Here is a 10,984-nt window from a genome sequence, read left to right as displayed (position 1 = left end):
TAACTTTAAATTGTTAGAGAGTCTTTTGTCCGTCACAGTTGAGTATCGGTATTAGACCAATACTCATATTTTGGTAAATCTGTATCAGCTGCGAAGAAGCACAGGAGAGACTCTAGCTGAGATTAAGGAGGCATGAAAAACAGACTCCCAACAGTGGCTTAGATGGGTAGAAAACAGAACAATGAAAGGCACAGTGAGCTGTGAAGGAGCTGGTGAGAAGTGTGAGAGTGACCCCCAGGGAATGGCCACACCGTGCTCTGCCCTCTTTTCGTTGGAGATTGAGCACAGGACAGGGCAGATCTATTGATGTGCTCTGGGTGCCCCAGAGAGCTCCACTCAACTGCCTGGGCTGAGTGCTGGGCCCCTGTACAGTTCATCTCCTTTCCATTGCATGGAATAAAGCTTTTCTTTCCTAAACACAAAGCAGTGCTTTTGTGTGGTTGTGTGAAGCTGTGGGAACTCAAGACACTTCCAATGCCAGAACCACTTCCCAAAACTTCAGGGAGATCATGAGCTTATGTTTTCTCACATTACTGACATAAAACCCTGTACCATCAAAAGATGAAGTAGAAATAGACTTCTCTTTTCTTTATAAGTTTATGCGTGACTGGAAGAGTCAAGAACTTCCTGCTGAAGTTTAGAAAGAGGAGGGAGCTCTGAGTTGTACCCAGCCCAGAGCACCACTCTCAGAACAGCTGAAGGAGGAGAGAACAGAGGGGAACAAGAATGGCAGAAAATGTCATGAACTCTGACTTGAACTTGCCTGAACCAACCAGACCCAGAATCCAGACGGTCCCTGATGTCCAAGGTAGGTCCAGTGCTGAGCACTGAGCGTTCTTTGCATTCTCCAGTTTCTCACTCCCACATCTGTTGAGAGAGTTCCTTGGAGCACAAGGGAAGCATGAGGGCCAGTGCTGGAAAACTGCAGGTGCAGTGTCCAGATAGGGTTGTTTATATTTACAAAGACAAGTTGTTATCAGATCTACTTTTCTCTTGCTAAGGTGCAAGTGTGAGGTAGTGTCTCTGGTGTGATATGAGGAGCAGTTTTTATCCATTTTGGAGACAATTCCAGAGCTGAGCATCCATTGCTCCTGCCCCAGGCCTGGTGTCCCCCAGCAGACTGAGATTCCTGCAGCAAAGTGCTGAGGATGGAGTGGCTGCTGTTGCTGGAGTTTGCAGCATCTGGTGCACAGCTGTTCCTGCTCCCTGAGCACAGCAGGCATTGCCTGAGGGCTCCTCCTGCTGCTCTGGCTGTACCAACTGCTGGTGTAATGCACAGGTGTGAAATGGTTCATGGACAGGTTTAGTCTGATTTAGGGTCAAACACTTTGCAAAATTCTAACCGAGGATTTATCTTTTTTTACTGAGTTTTTTACTGAGTTTAATATTATTGCATAAATGTTTGCACTGATTTTGTAATGTCTTCATAAAAATACCTCTCAAAAATCTGGTTTCATACAATGGGTTCCTGTATTTGATTTTTCATTTTTCTTTCTTTCTATTCCTCCTTTCACTCTGACAGAAATTACTCCTTGATATCCAGTAATTCTCCCTGCTGCAATTGTGAACCCTCTGCATGGCTTTTCAGATGTGTGGAGTTATGAACACCCCAGGAAACAGGGTTTTATCACCCCTTTCAACAAGTGAATTCACAGTTAACTTGACAGGGAACCACAGTAGATGTCACCTGATTGGAAGGTTCACTTTTCTTATAATTTCAAGTTTTTATACAGTTTCAATAACATTTTTATGTATCTCCTCTTGTGCCTTTCTAGGAAATGGCTGCCAGCTGCTTTCTTATTTGGTGCACAAATCTTATCCAATACTTATCCCTACCTTCCAGAAAAGAGCTGGTTTCCTTCCTGGATGCCAATCTCTCAGAGCAGCCCTGTTTAGCTCCCCTTTACTGAGCCCCCTCCCCTTCAGGCAGCCCCTCTCTCACCCACCCACCCTCTGTGTGTCCTTGTGCAATCCAGGCTGGGAGGACTCTCCTGCTTTTCACCTCTCCTCAATCCATTGCTGGGCTGGGATCTGTTCAGTTCCCTGAGCACAGGGCTCCAGGGCCAGTGGGGAAGCAGCAGGACATTGAGCCTGGCTCCAGCAGGGAAAGCTGGAAGGCTCCAGATTGCCAGTGGGAGCCTGAAAAGGCACCTTGGGATGCAGAGGGAAGGGGCTTTATTGCAGCTGCTGCCCAGATCTGTGTTTCTGCTCCTCTCCAGGTAAAAGCCATTGCTCCAGAGCTCTGAGTTCCAGAGTTGCTGCACTGGCTGCTGTCCTGGCTGTGATGATCCTCGTAGTGGTCATAGCCCTGTATGTGACACTCAGGGGTAAGTCCTGCTAAAAATGTAACCCTGGCCAGGAATTTGTGTGTCTGTGCCACTGACTGAGGTGCAGGCCAGGACATCCAAAGCCAGGGCAGTGGAAGTGTGGTGTGAAGGCAAAGGACAGCAGTTTTTAGCCAACCATTGCTGGAAGAGGAAATGTGTAAAAAACAAAAAAAAAAAAAGGGAAGTGGTTTGAAAGTTTTAAAATCCATCAGATAAAAATCCAAAACCCAGTTGAAACCTGGCAATGTTCAAACACTGCAGAACTGGCGATGGAAATGTTTTAAAGAAACAAGTCAAGATCAGATATTGCTTCTCCTTAATGTGATTGTAATCCTTGAGAATATTTTGAGTTGATGATATTGTATCATGGCACCCAGGTGTGATACCAAATCTCTAAAAATAATTCTGAATAAAAGCTCATTTGAGAGAGATGGCAAAGTTACACCTTAAAGGATGTTTTGTCACCTTTCGGAAAAAAAGGCCTTGTGCTCAGTGTCTGAATGGATATCACTGATCTCATAACAATATCTGAGCTACCTAGAAAGATGCATTCATTCCACAGAAAGAAAATATTTATATCTCCATGAAAAACATTATACATATTAGAGCCATGTGGTATATTCGTTGAAAGTTGTCAAGGGATAAGTTTTAAATGTCAGATATTGCTTGTTGTCTCATTCCATATTTTGACAATTGAGTCAGTCTGAAAGGTTTCCACAACCAACCCCACTCACATCCCAGAGTCTCCCAGCTTCTCAGAAGTGGTGAACAATTGTCAAAACCTTTAATGTGTTTGGTGTAAAACACAGGCTTAGGTGGGGTAATTGCTTTTTGTATTTCAAGGCAAAGAGTACAGGGAACATATCTGATAGTGCTCTGATGTGTGTCAAATGGGCAATACCAGAGACAGGGCAAATTAAAAACAAAGAATAAACAAATAGGACAACCTAAGGAGGTGGAATTAGCTGCATTGAATAGAGCACAAAATGTGCAGTGATGTCATTTGTCTCTCATTGCTGTGGATCTGTGTGTGCTGTGCTCACATCCACTTCTGCTCTGAGAAGGGCTGCAGCAGTTCTGGCTCAGTTCCAGAGTTTGGCCCTTTGGAACCAAGGCCACACCTTGGTGTGTGCTGCAGCTCTGGGGGCTGTTTGCAGGGAATGAGCAAAGAGGGGAGTTGGCATTTTGTGTTGGGTGATGGGGGAGCCCAAGAGGTGCAGCAGAGCTCTGACACTGTGTGCCACAGGGGTCATTCCTTGCAAGTACAATCTGTATTCTGATTTCTGGGTGGTCCAACAGCAGGCAGCCAACAGGACTCCACAGCATTGAGCTCCCCCAGCCAAAATGTCTCAGCACCACTGTCCCCCACCAGCCAAGAGGACTCAACAAAGTCACCCCCCAGCCATGGAGAGGCTCCAGGTAGGCAATCCAATGTGCCTGTGCTGCTTTGCCAAGGCCCCTCCATTGCCAGCCTTTGATCTCAGTGCAATTCCATGTGGTTTTTAGGAGCTGCTGGATCTCCAACCCAAGTGTCTCCTGCAGGCCCTGTCTCCCTGAATGCCATCCCCCTTTCCTGCTCCCCCTCTCTGCTCCTGCTGCTGCCCTGCCTGGCAATGCACACAAATGTTGGTGCTTTCAGCAGCACCTCTGCTGCCCAATTGTGCATCAGGCAAAGCAGACTCTGGCAATGGGAGAGCTGCTTTTGTGCCCTGAGCATTTCTCTGTCTGGCCTGAGCAAGGATGGCAAAGGCTGGGTCATGTTTGCTGTGCTGCTCCCTGTCTGGCTCCTGCCTGGTGATTTTGGGCTGGGATCAGCTGCAGAGCCTGTGGGGGATCCCTGGTGCTCTGGTGCCAATTCTGAGCAGGAGCACACAGGCATTTGTGTGGCTGCAATTGCCTCTCTGACCTCTCTTTTCTCATGGCATCCCTTTACCATCTCTATTCTTGTTCTAATTGGCTCTTTTTACTTTGACAGTGAATCCAATGCAGTGTTCACAAATTGAACATCACTGATGTTAATTCCACAAGCCAGCAGAATTCATTTAAACTGACAGAAAATCTTTTCTCTGTGTGGAGATTGAACCAAGGGGGCCCAGTGCTTGATTCCTGGATGGTTTTGAGCGTTACATAAATATGGAGCATTCTGTGTCTTATTTTGTGGTCTTGGACATCCTGCTCTGGCCAACACCTGATCAGGGAGTTGGACATGGGCAGGTGAAAAGTTCAATTCAAACCTGAACCACTCTGCTGATGTGTGCTCAGGACAGCAGAGCTGATGTTCCCAGAGATCCTCTAGAACTTTCTTTTTATTTTCTTGTTGTGAATTCACATCAGATCTGTTACCTGCTAGTGCCTGGATGGAAAGAGAGCTCTAAGAGTGGGGTGAAAAAACAGCATTAGCATTATCTCCCAGCAGATATCCCTTGGGATTTGTCAGTATATCCATGTTCTATTTAGGCCATACATCTTACAGTTCTTGAGGCTCTCACAAGGAGCTGCCTTGAACTGACAGATCTGCCCAGTTCTTACTCAGTCAATCCTGGCACAAGGGATTAATTCATCTTCCCTCCCATGCCCTTCTCTGCTGAATGTTTCCTGCAGAGCCACCCATCCTGCCTGGATGCCAATCTCTCAGAGCAGCCCTTTTCAGCTCCCCTTTACTGAGCCCCCTCCCCTTCAGGCAGCCCCTCTCTCACCCACCCACCCTCTGTGTGTCCTTGTGCAATCCAGGCTGGGAGGACTCTCCTGCTTTTCACCTCTCCTCAAACCATTGCTGGGCTGGGATCTGTTCAGTTCCCTGAGCACAGGGCTCCAGGGCCAGTGGGGAAGCAGCAGGACATTGAGCCTGGCTCCAGCAGGGAAAGCTGGAAGGCTCCAGATTGCCAGTGGGAGCCTGAAAAGGCACCTTGGGATGCAGAGGGAAGGGGCTTTATTGCAGCTGCTCCCCTAATCTTTCCTTTTTTCTGTCTCTCTCTAGGCAAAAGCTGCTGTTCCACAACACGAGTTGCTGTCCTGGTTACTGAGATAATCCTGCTCCTCCTCACTGCTGTGTTTCAGATGCTCCCATGTAAGTGCTCTAAATGTAATAACAACAATTAATTTGTGTCTCTGTCCCACTGACTGAGGTGCAGGCCATGGCATCCAAGGCCAGGAGGAACAGAGGTTTGGTTGGGAGGTAAAGGATGGCAGTTTTCAGCCAACCATGGCTGTAAGAGGAAATGTATCAGAGAATCAATGTTTGAAGGGCTATATTAAAAAAAAAAAAACAAAACCAAAGAAAAGACAAAACTTGATAGAAAACTGACAATGTTCAAACACTGAAAAATTTATTATGGAAATGTTTGAAAGAAACAAAATCAGATAATGCCTATTGCATTTTTAAATGGGATATGGGTGAATATTTCAATCTTAAAATAATTAAGAATAAAAGTTAACTTGATAAAGACAGCAAATTTCAAGGTGACAATTTAAATGGAGTTGTTGTCACCTTCTTCAAATCAAAGCCTCGTGCTCAATTTCTATATGCATACTCACTTTATAACAACACATGATATTTTAGAGAAAGTAAACATCACCATCTCTATTAAAAACAATTTAAAAAAAAAAAGAAATCAAAATCAGAGCAGTGTGGTACTTCTTTTGAAAATTTTCAAGGAATCATTTTGAAATTTCAGATGATTATGTTTGTTACTTTCCATCCTTTGATAGTTGACCAAACTTGAGACCCTTCCATGATCAATCCCAGATTCTGAGTGAATAATGCAAATTAAGTTTAGAAACTCAATGACACTAATGGCCTTACACAAAAAACTCTGCAGAAAACATTTCTGATACCAAATGACACCAAAAATCTTGGGTGACCAAGAAAATGTTCTCAGTGCAGCTTCACTGGGAGAGAATACCAACCAATTCCCTTGGATCTGGGAGACAGGTTTGGAGCATGAATATTCATTGATATTTAGATTTGAATTAATTTTCATGAGTCCTAAATGTTTCCCTACTGTTAAACTCAGTCTAATTAGTGCCCTTGAATTTCACCAGATAGAATGAAAATGCAATGTGTTGGCATCAGGGATCCCAGAGGAGCCTTCCAGGTCACAAGCCAGTGCTCTTTAAATAGCACCCAGCTGTGATGGATGGTGCATCTTACTCCCATCCAGACAAAATACTGAGTGCCAGAGTCACCTCAGTGACACAGCCTGGCAGTTTTCCAGTCAATTCAGTCTTCCCAAGTCACTGCCACTTGTGCTGGAGCCCTGCTCTCCTGGGCCTGCCTGGAACCCTGCCTGCCCATGGGAAGTGGGGAATGAATTCCCTGCTTTGCTTTGCTTGCATGCAGGTTTCTCTTTTTCTAGTAAACTGTCTTTATCCCAGCCCAGGAGTTTTCCCACTTTTCCCCTTGCCCATCTCCCTTCTGCTCTCTGCCATGCAGGGGCAGGAGCCAGTGGCTTTATGGGGATTGTTTCCAGCTGGTGTCCAATGCCAAGAGGCCCAGAGGTGCCCCTGGGGCTCCAGGAGATCCCATAGAGGGGATCCTGAGCACAGCAGGATGATCCCCTCTCCCAGGGGCTGCTGAGGCTGTGTTTGATGGCCAGGACAGGCTTTGCCCTCTGGGCTGCCAGGGCACTGCTGGCTCCCCCTGAGTCTGGGGCTCACCAGCACATCAGGCTGGGCATGGCACTGCTCCTGCCACATTCCATCTGCCCTGGGCACCAAAGCCAAAGGAATCTGCCATCTTCAGCTGGGAATTGCTGCTGACACATAGCATGTGTCCTCCCCCAGTTATTGCCAGCACAATGTCCTCACAGCTGCCACCTCCTGCTCTAGGAAAGATTTAATCCTGCAGGAATGACAAACCTGCAAAGCCAAGGGCTTCTTTAGCCTGAACTATTCCCACTGAAATCTTTGCATCTGGAGCACCTTCTGTGCTTCCTGAAACAGACTGGACCAATCCCCCTTCCTGAATGATGACTCTCCAGCTTTTCACCTCTCCTGAATCCATTGTTAGGTTGGGATCTGTTCAGCTCCCTGAGCACAGGGCTCCAGAGCCAGTGGGGAAGCACCAGGACATTGAGCCAGGCTCCAGCATGGAAATCTGGAAATCTCCAGAGTCCCAGTGTGAGCCTGAAAAGGGCAGCTTGGAATGCAGAGGGAAGGTTCTTCTGTCCAGCTGTTGCCCACACCTTTCTTTTTCTGTCCCTCTGCAGGTAGAAGGCCTTGTTCCAGAGCACACATTGCTGTGCTGGTTGTTGTCCTGGTTCTGGCTGTGCTGGCCCTCACTCTGTCTTGGACAGTCCCAGGTAAGCCCTGCTGAAAATGGAAGCCTGGAAATTCATTTGTGTCTCTCTGCCACTGCCTCGTGGCCAGGCCATGACATCCCAAGCCAGGAGGAGCAGAAGTCTGGTGGGAAGGTCAAGGACAGCAGCTTTTAGCCACCCATGGCTGTAGGGGGAAATCTGCAAAAAAGCCAAGGGGTTTGAATGTTCAAAATTCCAAAAGGATGAATGGTGTGTCAAAAGAGAAAACGACAATGTGCAGACACCGAGGAATTTATGATACCAATGTTTGAGGAAACCAGTCAAGATCAAATAATGCCTGTTGGTCTTGTGATTGCCATTCTTGAGGGTATTTCAAGGTGATGATGTTGTCTCATGATGCCATGATGTGACACGAAAAATCTTACAGAAGTTATGAATTAATGCTCACTTGAAAGAAGAATTGAAATCAGAACTGAAAGGAATGTATTTGCAGCTTATTTTAACAAAAACATTCTCCTCAGTATCTGCACTGAGTTCATAACAATTTTTAATTGACATAAAGAGATAAATAATATTTTCATGAAAAAATATTCTTATCGCCACCAGAAAAAAAAATCCAATTGATAATTCCTCTGAATGTCTTCAAGGCATCAATTTTAAATTTCAGGTGTCATTTCTTCTTTCCATCCTTTGATAGCAGAGAAAACTTAAGAAGTTTCCACAACCAATCACCCTCAAGTGCCAGAGTTTGCACCCTGCTCAGAGAAGCACATGGGGAAGACATGGCAAAGCCTTGGCCCTTGGAACTTATGAAATAGAGCTGGGGAGGAAATTCATTGTTCTTGTTCATGACAAAGAGTTCAGGGTTGACATGTGACGTTGCCCTGACATTTATAAAGTGTCAGACACCAGGGGATGGGAGAAATTAAAATCAACTTCTAAACCAGCACAAAGTAACCACGTTTAATTAGCATTTAATGCAGCTTTAACTTTACCATGAGAGAGGAGTCCTTAGACTTGAATCCAGGTCTGGCTTTAGTTACAGTTCTGTGTGGGTTCAGTATGGCCTTGGTGACCAGAAATATAAATAGAAAAGGAACCTTCCATGCAGATGGAACTCGAGAAACTAAACCATTATTAAGATACAACTTGTGTAAATGAACCTTTTCTCAGTGGAACCTGACCTGACGATTTTATAATGTTTATAGCAGCATCATGAGCAAACAGGCAGAGTTGGCATTCTGTGTAGGGAAATGGGGGGTCAGAGAGGTCCAGAAGAGCTCTGACAGTTCATGGTATAGTAGTCTTTCCTTGCAAGTAGAAATTGTGTTCTTATTTCCAGATGGTCCAGTTGCAAACAGTCAACAGGAATCAACAACGTGGTACCCAACCAGCCAAACAGACTCAACAATCCTGAGCTCCACCAGCCAACAGGACTCAACATTACTGTTCCCCACCATCCAAAAGAATTCAACAATGTCACCCCCCAGCCAGGGAGGGGCTCCAGGTATGCAATCCTCTGTCATTCCAAAGGGAGTTGCCAGGAGCCTGTGGGATTGACTGTTAAGGGGACAGAAAAGGAACTGTGTGAGGATTTTGTTCAGAAGGAAAACAAACAACCCCTCTGCCATGTCAGAGCTCTGGAGCCCATGGAGGGTTTGCATTTGCACCTCCTTTGGAAGCAGTGCTGGCTCAGCTCTGCATTCCTGCTGCACAGGGCAGAAGTGATGCCTCTGTGCTGCCAGAGCAGAGCAGTGTGAGGCAGGGCAGGGACAGGAGGAACAATGCCTCTGGTAGCCAGCCCTGCAGGGAGCAGGATGGACAATGTGCCTGTGCTGCTTTGCCAAGGCCCCTCCATTGCCAGCCTTTGATCTCAGTGCAATTCCATGTGGTTTTTAGGAGCTGCTGGATGTCCAACCCAAGTGTCTCCTGCAGGCCCTGTCTCCCTGAATGCCATCCCCCTTTCCTGCTCCCCCTCTCTGCTCCTGCTGCTGACCTGCCTGGCAATGCACACAAATGTTGGTGCTTTCAGCAGCACCTCTGCTGCCCAATTGTGCATCAGGCAAAGCAGACTCTGGCAATGGGAGAGCTGCTTTTGTGCCCTGAGCATTTCTCTGTCTGGCCTGAGCAGGGATGGCAAAGGCTGGATCATGTTTGCTGTGCTGCTCCCTGTCTGGCTCCTGCCTGGTGATTTTGGGCTGGGATCAGCTGCAGAGCCTGTGGGGGATCCCTGGTGCTCTGGTGCCAATTCTGAGCAGGAGCACACAGGCATTTGTGTGGCTGCAATTGCCTCTCTGACCTCTCTTTTGTCATGGCATCCTTTGGTCAGTGTGAACATGGATTTTCCACACCTCTTCTTCCCTTCTGCAGGCTGTCCCCCAGCATGGAAAAAACATGGGAGAAAATGCTACTTCTTTTCTCCAGTGCAGAAAAAAAAGGACTGGAATTCCTCCCGTGCAGAATGCGCTGCCCTGGGCTCAGACCTGGTGATCATTGAGAGCAGGGAAGAGCTGGTGAGATCCAAGTGCTGGGGCAGCTGCTCAGGGGCTGGAGCTGCCTGGCCAAGGGCTGAGCAGTGACACTTGTGCCAGCTCCTGCCACATGTCCTTGGGCTCTGGACCGTGCTGCCAGCCATGGACACCCCAGTGCTGGCAGTGGGAGCAAAGCCCTGCCCAGGGAGAGGCCTCCTGGGCCTTGGAGTGCTGGCCCTGGGAGCTTCTGTGGCCAGGCCTGATGCCATGGGAAGGAGCAAACTCCCTGCCCAGCTGGCTGGGGTTCTACAGGGATTTACACACAGGCCAAGGAGGTTGAACAGACACTCCTTTGTGTGAGCCATGGCTGTGACAAAACCTGAGAAGGCTTTGCCACCCTCATCAGAAGGGAAAAGTGTACCCCGGTATCGAGTCACACCTCTTGAACCAAAAAATACAGCTAAAATGGCAGCACATGTGTATTTTTACATTTTTTATACTCATAAGGGGCTGCTAAAATGGAGAAATGCATGCTCTGGAGCCTTGGGCAGAGTGGCTGTAGCTGGGTGCACACTGCACTCTCTGTGCTGCGAGTTCAGCACTGAGACTTCTGTGCCTCTGCTGAAGAAAATCTCATTTTCATTGTTTCATTGTATTCCCATTGTTGGCTTCCTTTCCAGAATTACCTTCACACCCAATCACGATATGGGTTCTACTTACTTGGTCTCAGATACTCTCCAGAGGAGCACAAGTGGAAGTGGATCAACAACGTGGAGCATAACCCAGCCATGTGAGCTCATTCCAGCAAGTCCCTGCCATGCAGTGTCTGGGAAGGGAAAATGCCAAAGGCAGAGCAAAGAGCAGAGAGCCCAAGGGAGATCAGGGCCTGTGCTTTGGGGGAAGCTGATTGCTGGAGATGCAGGTGCTT

General features: G+C 47.2%; 1 protein-coding gene across 1 annotated transcript; it reads left to right on the top strand.

Annotated features, from left to right (window-relative positions):
- The first annotated feature begins 726 nt into the window (after nt 1-726).
- Nucleotides 727-10,984, top strand: LOC116995630. The gene is made up of 8 exons (XM_033058486.1): nt 727-808; nt 2,220-2,327; nt 3,630-3,746; nt 5,305-5,394; nt 7,535-7,627; nt 8,928-9,092; nt 9,956-10,098; nt 10,737-10,984. The coding sequence occupies exons 1-8, from the start codon at nt 727-729 to the stop codon at nt 10,848-10,850; spliced, it is 912 nt and encodes a 303-aa protein (XP_032914377.1). The 3' UTR covers nt 10,851-10,984.

The sequence above is a fragment of the Catharus ustulatus genome, chromosome 4 (assembly GCF_009819885.2).
Source record: "Catharus ustulatus isolate bCatUst1 chromosome 4, bCatUst1.pri.v2, whole genome shotgun sequence".
In the NCBI taxonomy this organism is placed as follows: Eukaryota; Metazoa; Chordata; class Aves; order Passeriformes; family Turdidae; genus Catharus; species Catharus ustulatus.
Note: the sequence above shows the minus strand (reverse complement) of the source record. Positions and strands in the feature narration are given on the sequence as shown.